At 38.9% G+C, this 19,037-nt stretch overlaps 1 protein-coding gene across 1 annotated transcript in view; it reads right to left on the bottom strand.

The window, feature by feature from the left end:
* The window catches only part of LOC104522190 (glycophorin-C), a 29,668-nt gene that overhangs the window by 946 nt on the left and 9,685 nt on the right, over positions 1 to 19,037 (bottom strand). Inside the window, exon 2 of the mRNA XM_010164412.1 lies at positions 2,281 to 2,331. Coding sequence (XP_010162714.1) covers positions 2,281 to 2,331 — 51 coding nt within the window. The remainder of the gene's footprint in view (positions 1 to 2,280; positions 2,332 to 19,037) is intronic.

Below are 19,037 nucleotides of genomic sequence, written 5' to 3' on the forward strand. Positions count from 1 at the left end.
GCTTTATTTGGTTGAACTCATTGGAGATAAATCTTTGTTAAAAAATGAGGAGAAATAAGATAACATCTAGATGATCTTTAAGGTCCCTTCCAACCCAAACCATTCTATGATTCTATAACATAAAGGAAAACCAATAGGTTTCTTTCATCCTTCTGGTAATACGTACCCAGAGAAGTCTGCAGGCAACCTAACCCTACCTCCATAAGCGTACTCAACATCAGGAGTAAAGGACACTGAGTATTTCATAGGATACATTCAACAAGTAGCGGGAGCTGTGTGACTGCAGTACTGCTCTGTATTTGCAAGCTGTCATTTCATGCTGTGCGCTAATTAAGAAAGTCTCAATGTAATGAATGTGGAAATGACACCTTGGAGGAGAAAGAGATTCTGGGTTGATCTTTCCTGTCTCCTGGACTAAAGCTAATTACTAGCAATGTGTTGACTGGACAAAAATTTCTGTAGGTAACCCAAATGTGCATAGGAGTAAACGGTGAATGGAAGCACTCCTAGTGAAGGAAAGCCAATTCAGGTTCCAGAGGTGGTTGTGCAGAGGACACTGTGTGTCCTTGCTTCCCAGAGCCCTTTCTTTTTTTCATTTTCTACTGTGAAAAGTAAAAGTTCATAAAAGAGAGGCACCCCTGACATGTTCCATTGGTAAAAAGTTATGAGCTGTATCCTCTTTAGGTGAAATTGTTCATTTAAGAATCCTGAAAATAAATGAAGCATTTTGAAGCTTATTCAGCTCATGTGCTTTTTGCTTTGCTTTTTTTTTTTTTTTTTTTTTTTTTTTTTTTTTTTACACTTTTTGGATACAACTGGGATAAGTTTATAAACTCTCTAGCTGTGATTCTGTACAACTACATGATATTGAACTGATTCTATATTCACATTGACTCCGGGAGTAAATCAATCATTAAAGAAATACAAAAGAAAAGCATCAGAACAGAACATTCGTAGGAAAATCCCATATATGGAGTGTGAAGTTGCTGTGTGGATGCAATAGGTAGGAATTAATCTGATTCATGTAGGCAACTACAGTTCAGGAGGCTCAATCTGAGCTACTCCCCTTGGGGTTCCTGTACCCTCAATGGACAGTGTGTGTGGGGGTGTTTCTTCTTCTACAACTGAAATCCTATGTTTGGTCAGATGAATTGCTCCCTGGAAATGCTTACTATTCTGCAGGGACAATGAGGGGTATGTAAAGAGTATTTCTCTTCTGTCTCCTATGTTCAAGAAACGTGGCAGTAGTGGGTATTTCCAAAGCTTTAGATTTATCAGCATTAGTAAACTGAGTGGGGATACCCTACTGGCATGAAAACAGGGGAATGGACAGAGTATTAGCAAGGTAAATAAAAATGATAACTCAGTCTTAAAAACTATACCTGCAATATTATCTCACAGATTTTATGGTGTCTGGTTCTGGAAAGTTAAGTCACCGTTAGCAGAAATGAAATCACTTATACAAAAAATTTTAGGTCTACAATAATATCATCACTGCAGTGGGGGCTTCATCAATTTTTAGGACCTCACTGGTATCCCTTGACACAAGAGGCTTTAATAGACTTTGGATGTAGCACAATATTAATAAGCCTAAGGGACTAAGTACAAATCAATTTACCTGCTACTTGTTCATAGAAAGCTGAAATTAAAGTTACAGGATATGGGACCTGAGGGAAATATAGCAGAACCTCACCAATTTACACTAATGATTGGTATAACCCCTTGTGAATGACTGAAATTAGTGCGTTAGCATGGAAATGAACAAACACAATAAAAATAAAAAGACAGGTTCTCTCTGTGAACATAGCTTTGCTTATTTATTCTGACAACTGTATTTAGTTTAAATGCATGAGAGACCTTTAATGGAACAACAGGAAATGCGCCGTGGTATATTCTGTAAAAATAAAGGGTCAGCTGGTATGAGCTAGCGTGGCTCAAATCAAAGGTGCTACACCAGTTCTCTATTAAATTACAATCTTGGCCCAGTGAATAATGAAGAATATCAGAGGCTGACTTTGCTGCAGGACTGTTAGGTATTTTGTTTTCAGATGAGGAATGGATGGGGGTGGTACTGCTCACTATAGGGTTTATGCTCATTATCTCATCTCGTTATCTTGCCAATAGCCCCTCTGGGAGCAGATTTCCCACTGGCCTAATTAACTCTAATTGTGCCGTTCCTGTTGTCTTGTCAGCAAAGTAGGGGGTTTTGCAAAATGCAAGAAATCAACCAACCTGCTGTTTTAATTCTAATGGTGCTGTTTAGTACAGTCTGCTACTTACCTCCAATAACAGCCACATCTGCTCCAGCTGTGGGGCTCTCGATATCTTCAGCTATAAATAGATTAGAACGTACAAAAGTTAATTAAAGAAAAAGGAATTGGATAATATGTAACAGCAGTGACTGTACTGGTGGTACTGTATTATTTTAAACTCTGAAACTCAGAACTTAAACAAGATCTGTTGTTAGGAAACGACATTTATGAAACGTCTCATTAGAATTAGTTGCACTGTAACAGTTTTCTGTCACTATAACACTGGAAAATAAATAGCTAACACATTATGCAAACTATCATGGCCCTCAGGGAAGCACCTACTGTTCATTATGAGCACTTACCTGTAACATCCTCCAGTGAATGATTAAATTAAGAGTGTTCAGGTCCTGTGATTACTCTCAGAAAGGTAGTTTTGGGGAAAAAATGTTGGTAACTATTTATTTTCCCATATATGGCTCTTCAGGGTATGGTCTTGATCTTGATTTGATGTAAATTAATCTGGCTTTATTGATTTCAGTTAGTATTTATTTATCTGCAATATCCTGTTTTTAATCTTAGCATTTTTTTTTTAAACCTACATTTGGAATCATGGCAAGCCTGTTATGTGTGTGGTACAAAACACAGTTGTCATTCAGAGTAAGTCTGAATTTGGTGCTGATAAATCAAATTACATTCTTTACTGGATTATAATTGATAAAAAAAGATAACTTTGCAATTTAAATGCAAAAGAGAAGTGCCTGACCATGTCCTTTTAAAAAGTAAGAAATTGGTTTGAAAAGTTGTAAGCTGCTGAAAAAGCAGTTAGAATTTGAATTAAAGTTTGATCTTAATTATAGTGCTTGTTAAAAATATTCAAAACAACTAATGAATAGCCAAAGTGATTTAAAGAGGAGAGAAAAAAAAAAGTCCTAAAAAAGGTGAGAATTCATATAGACAAGCATCTCTTCACTAGCTTCTCCATAGCTGATCAGGGTACAATTCTGATTTTGTTTTCTGCTCCTTATTTCATGTCATTGGTATCAGCCCACTTAGTCCTGGATTATGTGTATTTCTGAGTAGGTGATGAAGTCCTGGAGTTTTTTCATGACAGGTTTATGACAGGATGTTCCTTTCTTTGTTTATTATTGTACTATTTACACAATTCAAAATGATATTATTTTCTGAACAAGGCACATACAGCTTTATGTGAGGTCTTACATTTGCCTTTGGTAAATAAAGCAAATAGAAAAGTCCTCTGGAAAAGGTAAAAATGTTAATTACAAATCTTTCTATAAATTGAACAATGGCACTATGGCTGATATCTGGCTCTTCTTTTGATAAATCTGTGATAGATGAAGCAAGAATAAGACACTGTCAGCAGCTTTCTCCTTATGGATGTCCGGTCCCTTATATCAAATTGAATAAACTGAGGAGAGCTGAGATTCAAAGGATCCTCCTCTTCCCAAACATGGGAGATGCTTTTACTAGGAAGGAGTGCTTCCCTCTCCTCGAGATCCTTCCCACATTTTCTTTCAGCTGTACACTGATGGAAAGACCGAGCATGCCTTGTATAATCTAAAAACTCTAATTATGTCCACGTCCATTCAAAATGCGTGTGCCTCAGAAGCGATTAATTGCTTGAAGGTCAAACTGTTCTGTATTGCTTTATATACCAAATATACGCTGCAAGCCAAAAAAGCAGGCTCCTCTACAGTAATCAAATACTTGAAGGTGTGAATTCTAAAGTGCTTCTCTAGCCACACAGCTTGCTTCTAAACATTAATTCCAGATCAAATCATTATCCCTTTAATTATAAACAGGTATGTGAGTAACTCTCTGCTTTTTCCTCTTGTTCCCAGGTGCCTCTCAGATTCAGATAACAAGCAGGTGCCTTATCTCTAGTACTTGCCACCAAAGTGCTTTTTGATAATGGATTACAGTATCATCACTTTGCAGAAAAGTTTTAATTTCCATACTGTATTTTCTAAGTTTTCAGAAGATTGCTGGACCCATCTCGAGCTATCGTTTAGTGAGCACTGATCTGTTAAGCTGGTGATGCTGTGCCATTCAGCAACCAGCTAACACCATGATGTGACCTCCCTCACCACAATTCCCATTTTACTACAAGCATGAGAGTAATACTTTTCCTTTGTGTACCTGCTTTTGGCCATGGGAAGTGCTTGGTGTATTCCCAGATGGCACTTGTTGGCTTTTGCTGCATCATCCGGAGAGCCAGGACACTGCAGCTACCACCAATGGCCAGAAGTTTCCAGGGTCTGCTCCTCAGATCAGTTTTGGAGCAAGGATGATGGAGGTGAGAGAGGGACCCTCAATACCTGTCTCACAGTTCCTGAAATTTCATTTTATCTAAAAATAGCTATGTGATTCATTGCAATACCAAAATTTCGCTAGGCAGGGAGGGGAAGTATCAGTGTCATTCAAGATTCAAGCAGTATCACCCTTTGTGAAACATGACTGAGGAAAATGCAAGGCCTGTGCACATGAAATGAGGCCATCTTCCCAGAGCAGGAGTGAGACAACCACCACTATCCAGATAGGAATCTATGCTTGACCAGGAACCTCAGCATGTGTTCTTTAACTTCAGCTCAGTTTATGTGAGAAATATACTGCAATACTGTAGGACTGAAACTTCACTTTCAGATGCAGAAAAGATATCAAACTTACTGGAGGAATTATTATCTAGCACTGGCTGTAGGCTTTGGCCTTCTTGTACCTTCTTTATTCTGCTCTTCTTCATGTGCAGAACACTCAGAGGTCTGTGTTTCAGTAACTGCTATTGCACCTGCTTTGGTTATTTTCCTTTGTTTCAAGGACATCTTTTGTGTTATCTGCTGCTAAATTGTCCTTGCAAAACTTCCTCTCACTGTTATACTGGCCCTTGTCCATAGCAACAATCTGGTCCTGAAAGTGTTTAGACAATGTTGTTATTTAGTGCCATTGGTTGCCACGACACGCAAAATAAAAAAAAATAGTGGAAAAACTTGTTTTTCATAAAAACTCTGGCCATCAGAATGAGTTGGATAAATCAAGAATAGAACATGCAAGTCAAATTGCCTGTTTTTGGAAAGTATGTTTGTAAAAGCCAGAATGAAGGGAAAGAAATGCCTTTGTGCCCTGACCTGAAATTAATCAAATTCCAGTTCTGCCCGTAAGCTTACAGATAAGGAATTTTGCAATAGGATGACAATTGCTACCTGTCTCATTCTCATCAATCAAATCATGCTCAGAAGGCAGCAGCCTCTCAAAGTCCCTGGAATATTCCTCACTTAAATACTGCAATAAGATCTCTGGTTTGCACTTCAAAATGTGAAAAGCCAGTACAACTAGCTTTTATGTTAATATAGCCAGTGGTGAGTTTTTTTCTGCTAAATTTGTGGGTAAATTTGTTAAACCATTTCCTCCAGGTGCAATTTTCCAATGAGACTTGACTTTTATTTATTTTTAGGGTTTTTTCCTAGTTTTAACTGTTCCCATTCCATTTTAGCTGAGGATCACTTGTTTGAAGGAGGCAGGTCCAGCAGTGAAAATGTTTGTTTGATGCTCAGCACTCTCTTTGTTTTGCTATGAACTTCTGGCAGTTGTAATGGTTTGTTTTGTTCTTTAAATTACAAATCTGAACCACTAAAAGCCATAAGTCACTTCCTGCTCAAAAATTGTGACACTGGCTTTAAAAGAATTTTAAACATTTTTATTTGCCCTTTCTTTCATACCTGAGCTTCATTCAAGTCTTACTTTCCAGCCTTTCTCTACAACACCAAAGACAAAATGCCTTGTCGATGAAAACTGAGGGTTTGGCATGATTTTGTGACACCAGGAAACGGGTCTTGAAGGAAAACATAAAGTATTATGTATGAGAAGCATAATAAAGATGCAAGACTTATCTGTGAGCTACTTTAGAAACATAACCATGTTAAGACATGCAAACTGACTAGCCATTCAACTAACATAGTGATGGGAAGGGGCATATTCGTTCCCAAAATATTTCCTTCCATTTGGTATAGAAAGTACAGATCTTAGATCCTGCTACTTGCAGAAAACAATACCTTAATGTGCTTCTGTGGCTACTGTCAGTGACACAAGGGAGGTTCAAGCTTTCTAACTTTTTGGGCATTGTTTTCACCTGATGAAGGAGTTTCCAAAAAAAAAAATAATCTGGTCCTTGCACCCTTAATGATGCACTGTAGTCAGCATTGTAGTTAGAAATTTAAGCATTTACATGTTTGCTTGTTATGAATTTACCCATGGGAGAGGCATGAAAGGAAAACTGTACCTGCAAAGGGATCCTCATTTGGCATGTGTGGTATGAATGCATGGGAAGCATCCTACAGGATAGATCTAATCTGTTAGTGTGAATCACCAAATCTCTGCTGTGTAACTGTCAAGGGTGTTTAATGAGATAACATGGACCTTACCCCAAACTTCTCAGTGTCTCTCTCATGTCCCATGACAAAGCTCAAAACTAAAGCTGGACAAGTGCTTACTGCTAAGTAGTGTTGAATACAGAAAGAAAAGCCTGAGGTTACAACTCATGTCATGATTTCCTTGCAGCTGTGGGTGATAACTGCTGTTTTGGAGTGGGTGAGTCAAGACGAGTGAGTATACAGATATCTGTGTGTGATAAGCAGTTTTTACAACACAATTTTCAAAGCCAGTCAGGCAGCACTGCTCCTGCTCCTGCTTTTCAGCATTTTTCTACCCACAAGGTTGTGCTTTTGATTCTTAGAAACCTAAGCCATCCCTTACCATGATGCTCCATTGCTGCCTACTTGTGGTTAAAATCTCAGACAAAGCCTTGGCTGCTAAATTACACTTAAGTAGGTCTCTAAGCGCTTTCTTGGGCAACCCATTTTCTCTCTTGATGTGTCTGTTCACTGCATAAGAAGTGCTTGAAATTAATTTAGTCCTGTGAATGATGAACTGAGCTCTTTAGAGCAGTCATTTCCTTCTTGGGGCTTTCCTAGGTGTGCAGACTAGGAAACGTACTGCAAGATTTCATCTTTAGTCAGATCACCTAACCACGCTCTGAAAAACACTGCTGCTAGTGGGACTTCTCCAGGTGAGGAACAACCCAACCTTATCTCAGTATATCCATGGATATACTTTGCTGAACCACCCCAAATATTTACTGTGTTGTTGCAGGAAGTGGTGTGTAAGCAGTCTGAAGGCTGAAATGTGTCTTTAGAATACTAAATGTTTAATACTTTTGTTTTAAATATTAGTACTATCTATCTGTGCGCTTCCTGTAAACAAGGGAGGTGTGTGATTGTTCTTTCACATATTCATACATTTGAAAGAGAGCTGTAAGTAAAACTGGACACTAATGAAATACCGTTTACTCAGTAATAGCAAGTCTAGTAAATTATTGTCTACTTTTAGGTTTGTATCAATTGACTTAACACAACATACCATACTAATTTTGCTTTATTTTTAAAAAGTTGTAATTTTAAAGGAAAACTGATTTTTTATGTAAAGAATTTAGGTGGGGTTTCAGAAACACTCATCACTGAGGTAATTGCTTCCACTTAAGACAGTAGTAAGGTATTTGATTGGGTTCAGTAAAAAATTATAAATTTCTGAAAGTATTGAGGAATGTACAAAGTCCACCAGGAAGCTTTTGCAGTTGTTAAAACCCCTTACTATAATTTTTGCATTTTTAAAAAATTAATATTCTATATTTTAAAATGTATTTATTATAACTGTTCCTTTACATGCGGCTCTTTTTGTTCTTTGTATGCTCTTCTGCAGTCATCACTTCTCTTGAGTGTAAGAGAAGATCTTAATGTGTCCCTATTGTCATCACTGATGCAAGACATTTCTTACCACACATTTAGTATGGAAGAACTAATGAAGTCTTAACATCTCCATTGTTTATGCAACTGGGGTATGTCCTCCTTGCCCTTTGGTTTATGTTTATGCCTTGCCAACACATTGCATTTGTCAGAAAATCATTAATCTATTAACCTTAGCATACCAATTTAATTTACAAGCTATAGTTAGAACTGGTTCACTGCAGCTGCATATGTAAAAACGAGTTGAATCAACTTCTGAAAACTTCATATTAAAAATATGGTAATTGCTCAAGCTGCTCTCTGGCCTGTGTTACAATACCAGATGCATCACACCGAGGCCTTTCTGGATTGAAAAAAATGTCATTACCTATTTTAATATTTGCCAGTAAGTGTGCAGTGTTCTGCCAGAGCTGGCATCTCTTATCCTGAAGGGTCATCAGCCTGAACCCATCAATTTGACACATTCTGCTGAAAAAGCCATCAGCGGCTCCCATTAGATAGTGAAACATATCAAGGCTGTTCTTTCAAAATTAAGGAACAGTTACTCATCTGTCAATCTGGACACGAGACAGGATAATTTGGCTTTCATTTCTATACTAAATTATTATAAAGACAATAATGGTGACATACAACAACCACCACATGATCTTCTGGGTAAGTAAATGGACTGTGTTTCAAATGTAAGGTAAATCATGCTGATTAAAAATATCTACAAAATTAAAATGCACTAGGCCAAATCCTCTTCCTCTCCTAGCTACCAAGTACCTTGTCATTAATTCTGAGAAGACAAAATCCAGTCTCATTCAATTAAAATAAATGTCTGTTCAAGAATTGTCACACTTTGTAATACAGTGAGGATAAAAGAGCATTATCAAATTAGTTTAATCAGATTAAGATTGCCACATAATTTTAGCAGTTCACATTTGATTCTGGTATACAATGTCAACAAAATACTTCTGTACCATTCTAGCGTGTTATAAAGTAAATAAGAGAAAATATGTTTTCTAGCGTTTGAGGAAGTAATGGCTTCACTCATACATTTTTTCCTTCTTTTGTGAAGCTGAATGGCACTTGGGTCTTGGGGAAAATCAGAGATGGAGAGATATGCTAAAAGTCAGCTTGTCAAAAAATAATCATATGATATCCCTTAATGATATGATGGAAAAGGAGAAAATGTTTATTAAATTTGGCAGATTATTTTAGGTGAAAAATAATAAGAATCTTTTAAAACTGAACAAATATTCCATATTTTGAAATAAAAAAAATAATTAACAAATTAAAAAAGAGAAAAAATGTTTTAAAAGGTTACATAATCTAAAAAATCCACAACTTTTTTTTTTAGTTAAATCAAACTTTTCTGTTTATCCTATAAAACAACCAACATCCCCCAAGTTCATCTTTCAGTTTGAACCAAATTCTCTTTTTTTTTTTTTTTTTATTATTTGCATTTGCTAAAGACATACATCAAAGTACTTTAGCTGCTTAGCTCAGGGTAGCAGTATGTTCACCACTGATTTTGACGGCAATTAAGCAAAGTGCATCCAGTAAGAGCATTAAAATGGCAACCTTCCCTTAGAAATACTCTAAATGTTACAACCTTAAAGCAGCACAGTACTTGAGAGACAGTTTATTGTAGGCTCATATCCCCTCTGGCAACACATATTTAATGTGTCCCATGTATTCACACTGATGTGTATAGCCAGTAAAAAAAATAACAGAGAAATTCAGGTGGATCTGTCTGCTGCTTATGGCATCAGGAACGATGACAGGGCTTCAGAGTTGGCAGAAGAAATCCAGAGTAGAGGAGAAGCTAGAGAAATGAGCTGCCTTCCTGGCAGTGGAGCTCCTGAGCAAGCGGGCAGTGAAACTCACTAAAGGATGCTTGTCTTTAGAGATGGGATGTGAGAAGCCACCAAAGTCCAGCCAGTGGTGGTCTTACTGCTTTCGTATAGTTTTTTTTCGGCTGGTTTTTGGTGTGCTCCTATGGGAAAGCTGCCTGATGTCTGAAAAGCAAATGCTGCCTTCTTATCATACAAAGGGTGCATGAAGTGTGTGGACCTGGACAAAGGTCTAATCTTTTTCAAAAAATGCTTCATGCGGCAACTTGCAAGTTGTGCCCTGTTTTGTCTGCCTCATGTTTATAGTCATTATCACCGGAAGAAATGTTCCTCACTTCTTCATGGTAATATGTCAATGTAAGGGCATCATTTACATTTTTCCTCCAACAACAAAGTTGGCCCATGTTCCAAATGTACAACATCTTGCTGAGGAAGATAAATTGACCCGGTATTGCTTCATTAAAGAAGGAGTGACAAATGGGCTATGAATCAATCCATAATGTACAGACCATGATCAGGTCATTTTCCTGCATTTCCTCCTCCTCCTACCTCCCTCCTCTTCATCAGAAGAGAGCAGTCCTTTTGAGGGCTTTTTAACTGGGAAGGTTTTGAAAGAACTCTAAATATCCAGCCAATCAGACAAATTATTTCTGCCTGACTTTCCTCCAAAGTCAACAATTTCAAGCTCTAGTCATTTTTGATGAATCAAAATGGGAACAAAACAGCCATTTGCTCATTTGCTGAGATCAAAGCTGAATGGAAAGGAGTCACTGGTTCAATTGATTAACCATTGCAAATGCTGCAAATGATCAGAGGTAATCAAAGGAGCTGACTATGGATAGAGTGAAAGCCCATATGACAACCTGTAACAGATACTTGAGTTGAAATTCTTGAGGGACAGTGCATGAAAGAAGCATGCCTTGCTGACCTAAACTTTGAATGTCAGAAACATAAGCATAAAAATTTAAGCCAGAACCTTTCAGTGGAAAGTCAGAGACCAAAAGGTCTTGGAGGACACGATAATTCCTTCCCAACCCCTTGCGTAAATAGTTATACAATGCAGTAAGACAATTTAACTGCTAAACTGCTTGTAATTATTTACCAAGATGTGCTTTTAATTTATACCTAAGAGATCTACCAACCTCAATCCTGACTCTCAGGCCTTTTGGCTGTGTCATCAGAGGATAAGGTGATCTCTGTGTTTCTTAATGTTGCTGTGCTTGATTTTATGACCTTAATAACTTCTTAATATTAGGTTTTAGTTTACATTTGAAACATACTCTTTTTATGGATGTAGAACTGTTCAAGACAAACATTGGTTAAAATTAGTCCCCCTAACCAAGACAGACTGAACTGTTTGTTAGTATTTGGAATATTTCCATCAAATACATTCGGCAGCATTTTTGCACTGATTTTCTCTGTTCCTGTTGTGTGCTTGAGTGTCCTTGTGAACTTTACAAGTTTGGACTCCATTATTCAGCTCCAAAAGGAAGAGCATACAAAGATAAGCCCTTTGCCTCAATTTTCGTGAAAACTGTAGGCTGGAGAGAAAAGGTGGACTAGAGTAGTCCATCAGTGAAGGAAAGGCAGTGAGGACTTAGCAATTTTAAACTCTTTTTAGCAGCAGCTGGTTTTCTTGTCACCACGAGCTTTCCAGTAATCATCCACTTAGATCTAGAGGAGTTGCATCCAAGGTGCTTCACCTCCCTATGGGGAGCTGCTGTGGGAGGGAGATAGTGTATGCTGGGGGTAGGATTTAGAGGACAGAGACATAAATCCAAAAGTAAGAGTGTTTTACTGATTCTGTTGCTGTGAGAAAACTCATTTTAATGAACACTGACATGGAAGGAAAGAAACTTGACCATTATTCTATTAAGGCTGATAAATGTCTGTTTCTCTTTTTGAGATGAAAAAGCTTGACTTTGTGCTTAAATTACAGGTGATATGACCAAATTACAGGTGATGGCATCACCTGGAACATGGCAGAAGCCTACAGTTATGCACAAAAATATTATCCTGACAATTCAAATAATGTAGTGCCAGGCTACTACCCTTAGAATAGTAAAACCATTCTCCCAACATGGGCAGGTTTTTTCCTTTGTGTCTCATTCCCACCATCAATATTCTGTAGCAAAGCAGTCCAACAGGTGATGAAACAGGAGCTTTCTGTGCCTCATTCCCTAGCTTACTTGATATGAATTGTATTCAGCTACATCCAGCTCATACACCAGTGCTTGCCTAAGGCACTGTCTACTGAGCATTGCAAGTGGAAATGTCAGGATGTTTAGCATATGCTCTTTAGGGACATAGAGATCTTTCCTGGAGCACTGGCGAGGTTAATATTATTAATGGAGATATCTGTAGTGGAAACAATCTTGCACATGCTTTAAATATTGGGCATATTAAACAAAGAAAATAAAACATATTGAAACACCTTAGAAGCTTGCAAGGCAAATAATAGCTCAGGGCAACAACATTTCTCATTTTCCAAGGATTCTTCAATGAATATGCAGATTTCTTTTGCGTATCTGCTCCATTTAAAAAGACAAAGCCCATTTTGTTATCTGAAAAGCATTTGTGTATCAGTCCAAGCTGTCTGAATTGAGTTGAGCAATTTTAGCAAAACTTCTTTACCATCTATCATTCATCTGAGCAATTCTAGACAGATTGTGCAATAATTGTTAAAAATAGGAAAAAAATTAAAGAAAATTCTCGCTTGTCTATTATTTTTGGACAGTTGTCTGGCACTATTTGACAAATAGCATATTGAACGCATTAACAAAGCTGAGCATGAAAAAACCTTCGTTGAAGCCATATACTGAATGTTTTTCAGTGCAGGATTCATTAACAACTCATTACTAATTTTCCTCTCTCCTAATGAAATGTGAATGGTAAGTACCACGTAGGTGGAGAGCTAATAATCAGCCTGGTGAGATGTTTGACTACTGGAGAGGAGTCTATGTGATCTATGCTGTCTACACAGGTGCTGAAGAGAGGACAGTGGTTGGCAGTTGGACTAGGTCCCTTCTATTCTATTCTATTCTATTCTATTCTATTCTATTCTATTCTATTCTATTCTATTCTATTCTATTCTATTCTATTCTATTCTCATGCCTTCTTGCAAGGAGATCAATTCAGCTCCTACAGAGGTGTGATGAATCCTGGGGGATGGGGTAGGAATTTCTCTTCCCATCAATCAAGCAGCAAATCTAGAAGACTAGCTTTCTGGAGTCTATAATTAGGGAAAACAAATTTCAACCATTACTGTTACCAACGCTCAACCATCTCTTTTCAAAGCCTGTGCTGAGGGCTCAGCCTTTCTATAAGGTAGTCAGAGCCTTTTTTGAAGGGCTTTCAACATGCACAAGTCAGAAGGGCTAGATCTCTCCTACAGGTGCTCAAATAGTATGTTATACTCTGCTTTTGCCTGTTAAGTTGCAGTCATGTTTATGCAAGAACCTTATCATGCTAAAACTTGATGCTATTGCATTCCTAACTAGAAAAAGACTCAGTTTAGTTTAGTATTCTAATAAGGAGTCCTTTTTATTTGTCATTGCTCACTTTAATGGCTCTCTGTAGACAAATGTTGACTCTCATACAACTTGGATAATGATAATAATTTTTGAGGCTTCTGGTTTTTTTTCAAAACCGGTTGAAACTGGTCAGTGGATCCAAAAGTTCTTGATGGGAAGTGACAGATGGGTGAACAGATGATTAAGCAGACAGATAAACAGCAGTAACACATAAGACTCATTTCATCAGGAAACTGAACTGAAACCAGAAGTAGCAGTTGGTACTTGGATAATATTCATTTTTTGGTCACCAATGTAAAAAAGCGCCATTTTTTGGCAACCATTGCAAAATTTGTACATCATGCCCTTAGTGGTTTAAACAGCAAAGGAAAAACCAAAGAGACATTTCTGGGGGTTTTTTTCAGCTTCTTTTTTGGTCATAATGCTACATTTTTATAGTTTGGACTATATTTTAAACCTTTAAAGCCAGATTCAGCTTGGACAGCCCTGGCAATTTCAATGGAGGATTAATGTGTGTCATTAAGAAAATAAATACGGTCTAGTACTTTTCAATAGCAACAAATGCTTGCTATGGCACTTCTCTGATCAACGTATTTTTTACTTACTGTTAAAGCCTTTGGGCTGCTCCTTTCCTAAATGTATGAAATATATGTTCAGGAAAGCTGAGAGTGAATTGTTGTGATTTGAGTTGGCTGCTACATTCCAGCAGAAAAGAGTATTCTAGTTTCTAACCCTTTTCCTTTCAATCTGATCCAGCAGCAAAAATCCCACCAGAAGGGAAGACGAGGGGGTTATTTACTTATTGGCAAACTGATCCAAGTAACCATGTGGTCTGTCAGTTGATCTGTTAACAGGGAGAGATTTGCTAGGTGCAGACAGATAGGGCAAAAAGCGGGAATGCTCTTTTGGGTGGCTGAAGTACATTATAAATCTGCACTCAGGAAATAACAGGTCCCTCAGAAGAGAAACATAAGGAGAAAAACAGCTGGATAAAGCTGGAGATTTCCTTGCTAGATTGGTCTGAACAGAACAAAATACTCCAGATTTTCACAGACAAATTATTCTTTTGAAATACAGTGTTTCTAGAAGGCCATGGAAAAAGTTTGGCTTGGTATTCCCTGTGTAATAATATATTGGAATGCACGAAGAGGTAAGGGCCCTCTCTCAGCTATCAAAATAGGGACCCTAGGGCAGAGCCTGCCCAGAGGGATGCCGGTTTTCCATAGCTGAATCAGTAGCGAGCACGCTCTGCAGCTGAGCAGCAGCAGCAGTCACTGCTGGCCCATGTACACTTGTATCAAAGCAAGGCACTGTTCCAACACACAAAGTGAAATACCAAGTGGTATATACACAAGGTGGGATTTGCAAAAGCTCTCTCTGTTAAACTGCTTCTGCTCCTTTTGAAGTTGGTGGCAGATCTCCCACACATTCCAACTGCTCAGTTGGACCAATGCAAAAAGCTTTTAAAATCTCTATTTTATGAATATTAGAAACATGATAGAATAAAGGATTCATAGTCAGTGTCATCATATACAGCCTCTGTCCCTCTTCTCTGTTTTCTAATTTCCTAGTTTAATTCACCAATTGACGCTGCCTAACAGGCTGCAAAAATCTGCCTTCTCAAGTACTCATGAGAGAGCCTGTAAATTTCTCAAAGCCCTTTCATAACATACCTAAACTATTTACTGTTGCCTACAAAGAAGTCTGCTTTGGAACAATGTCAAGGTCAAGTTATCCCACTGAAACACCTATTAATATAAAGAGAATGAAAAAAAAGAAAATAAAAGAAAAGAAAAGAAAAATGAACAAACCAACAGCACTAGCACAGCCCTGGAAAATATGAAGTCATAAGTAGAGTTCAGCCAGAGCAGACTCCCACTAAACTTTGTTTAAGAGCCAGTTTCCACTCTGAGATATGTGTGAGCTGCAGTTTATTTCAGGGAGAGCTGTTTTGTACTTCATGTCAGGGCAAGGCTTGGACACAAGATATATCTGTTACAAGTGAGAAAGGAGTAAAGCCCACATCCCTTTTGCATTTTTTGGTTCCATCTGCATAGATAGAATAGAAAACTGAGAGAAGTGGATAAAACAGACCATATTTTTACAGGGCCTGTCTGTCAAATTTAATTCCTTCTTCTACAAGACCTCAACACCCGTGTTTCTAAATCCACTAGCTACTTTCATAAGATGTGATAGCCTTTCCCTGTGCCCCTACCACCCCCATGAGAGTTAAACACACAGGCAGAAGCTCTAAAGCTTCTCTTTCTAGCTTCTTGGCTCTTGGGAGTCCCTTCAGAAGACAGTCAGCAAGAAGCATTCCCTAGGATATGCACATGCTTTATAAAGAAGGGACATACACAGCACTCTGGCTTTACTTTCTTGAAGCCTTCCACTGAACATTTTTGTCAGGATAAGCAGAAACTCAGTTGAATGAGGAGGGAATAGGAGTGGCAGAGACTTTCCCTATCTGACTTGCATTCCCAGACAGGGGCTAGGCATGACAGCACCCTTATGCTGTCCTGAGTTGTGTAGATAGCTTCAGGCAACTGCCTGTATTGCTGCTGGGGCTGGCTCCTGCTGCACAGCTGGCCGTTAGAGGGGACAAAATGATAAAGTCATGGCCACATGCATTTCTGTGTGGCTCTTGGAGACACTGTGGTTACTTGGGAGAACAAGGCAGAAAAGTACCTTGCTCCCTGACATGACTGTGCTTTCAGTAATGCTGAGCTCCCAAGGTTGAATTCCTTCAATTACAAGTCAAAGAGCTCATTCAGGAAGAGGGAAGAGGGGGAAGTAAGGCTCAGTCTTGCCAAGCGCTGAGTCTGGATGTGAGCAGGGGGTTAAAGTATTTCCTATGAGAAACTCTGGTATATGCAAAAGCTTTTAGACCCCAAGGCAACCCTTTAAACACTGAAATACTAACTCTAGTTCAAGAATTTCCCATGCCTCAGACACCTAGATGGTTGCCTTGTGCTTTAACTCTCCATTAGGCATTTGCTACTGGCTCTAACAGGGAAGATGGACCATCAGCTCCATGCTCACTATAGCACTTCCATGGGGGAGGTGAAAAAGCATTTAAGTCTTATTTAGGCAGGAAAGCCCAGCATCATCAGTATCAAACATATCTTGGCAATCACTTGTCATGGATACTGTAGCAGATGGGAAGTGGTGGCAGTGTCCTTGGGAAAGAAAGTCTCTTTTTCTTAATACCGGTGTGACCTAACAGCCAGCTGGTGAGGGCCAAGAGAAACACACAGGTAGCTCTGGTAATGCCTTGTGGCTTCATCGTGCAATGACAGTGAAACAAAGGGTAGGAAAAATTGGTACCAAATCTCATTAGCTGGAAGGTGGATTGGAAATATCCCAGTAAGGATGGGGAATGGGACAGACAGCTCCATATGCTCTAAGAGTCTGGAGGGACAACACAGCCCTTAGCCACAGGTGGGGTGGCATGGCTTTGAGCCTGCCAAGGGACTGATTTTGCATTTCTTCTTACATTTCCCCTCACCCAAGATTATGTTCAGTGTGGAGGAAAAGTATCCTCTTAGGGCTATGGATGCTCATTCACACAGACATCAAGGTATTACTTTAACATGCCAAATAGCAGCAAACAAAATCAATTGCTAGACTGGACACACACAGTTATCAGTATCTCTCTTGCAGACTTCCCACAGCCACCCACAAGTCCTGGACCTTGCTGTGTGCTGCTGGCAGCAGGGCACGACCAGGAGGTCACATCCCTTAGGGTTTGAGAGCCTCTTCTCCGGTGTGAGATGTGAAGGAAATCACTTAGGTGGAAAATGGCATGTGCTAGATGTTCCAGTTTCCAAGCCTATTTTCCTCATTCAATGAGGGAAATGCACTCCTCTCCTCTGGAATGAATCACAGACACAATCTTTAATTACAGGACATGTGCTCCCCCTCCTCCTAGTGACTGCTGCAATTTCATATCTGACAAAAATAGGCACCCAGACCTCCAAAGGGAGTAGCTTCTATTTCCCCCTCTGGCTGCCTCCAACAGCTGCTGGACTCTGCAAGGTCCTGGGGCTGGGCAGCACCACATTTGAAAGGGAGGGAGATTTACCCAGCACTTCGGTACTCAGGTCACTTAAAAACAGTACAGTGGAAGCAGCGATGTGGAAGTCGTACTCCCATCTGCTCTGCTACTGGCCTCTGGAGAAAACAGGACACAGGATACACTTCCTGCCTGGGGAAGGCTCGTAGAAGCCCAGGAGAGAAGGCATGACCTTTTCCTTAAAGGAAATACAAATCATGAAGAAGAGTAGAGGAAAAAGGCCAAGCTGCATTCTATCTTAAAAATAGTGTCATGTAGTCGTATTCCTCTTGCTTTCTCTCCCCGTGTTTAAAGCTGATCCTTACTTATTTAGCAATGACAAATTTTAAACAGTTTAATCCATCCCTGCCACCCTGTTGTTGCTCCAGTCAGTCATGAACCTTCTGACACAAGTCAGATGCTGTTGAAATGAAATGTTTCATTCATCGCAAACAAAGGAAATCAGAGGAGGAACCCCAAGAAGAGAAGGGCTAGGCTCATGCTCTGTTTCCAGATCACAAATGGTTATGTGATGCAGAGATTAAGCATCTCACATAGAATGTGGGAGGAGGAAGAAAAGACTTTGAGATTCACAGATTTTAATGGATTCCAGAAGGGGAAATCTTTTACTGAGAAGCAACAGCAAAGTTCAGAGAAATGCAAAAGCATTTATCTCCCCAGTTGCATTCTTGCTTGCCAAAAGCGGGAGGGGTGATTTACTCCTCCTTGGTACAAGTAGTCCCGTATGGATCATTAATCCACAGGGAAAATGAGCTCAGGAGCCATAGACATCTTTTCTTAATGTGCAAGAACCTTGAATCAGATTCTTTGGGAGCACAGAGGATCAGTTTATCTTTATTTGCTCCTTACTACCCCCTGCCTTCAATAGTGGTTCCTTCAAAAGCTCTAGTTACCACTGATAAATCACTTTGCCTTCATTAAAATCTGTGGTGATAGTAGATGAGCCTGCCATGAGCTAAATCAAGGCATTTGAAACAAAGTAACATTAAAAAGTGAAGATCTGAAACCAGCAAATTCAAATCCAAAGTCCAATTAAATCAATGTGAGCAATCTCAAATTCCAGGGTACAAGTATCTCAACACCACTGACTTCAGCAATGCAATATAAATTTGCAGACAGTAATGCATTTCCTGAGAAGTTCTGCAGAAATGTGAAGGAGACAGAAATGGTCAACTATTTCTTCACATGCCAGGATGTTAGGTGATGAAGCTTTCTGTTTGCAGCTACAGCTGATCAGAAAACATGTACCAAAAGTTAGTAGGAAAGGGGCAGATCTGGTGGACACTTCTTGTTATTATGTTCTCATTTCTTCAGAAGTAATAAAAAGAAAAATGTCTCATTTTGTCTTACTTTGACTCTCTGAAACCACCTGAAAATATTTCCACAATGCTTCAGTTGCTAAGCAAGGAATATTAAAGACTGGTTATCTCTATTCCTAATACACAGACATTTACAAAATGCCACTAGTCTGTAGTGGATGGCATTTTATACTTTTTACCTTAGCAAAAAAACGTGCAGCAGAGAACTAA

Source organism: Antrostomus carolinensis, unplaced genomic scaffold (assembly GCF_000700745.2).
Source record: "Antrostomus carolinensis isolate BGI_N321 unplaced genomic scaffold, ASM70074v2 scaffold14763, whole genome shotgun sequence".
NCBI classification, from domain to species: Eukaryota; Metazoa; Chordata; class Aves; order Caprimulgiformes; family Caprimulgidae; genus Antrostomus; species Antrostomus carolinensis.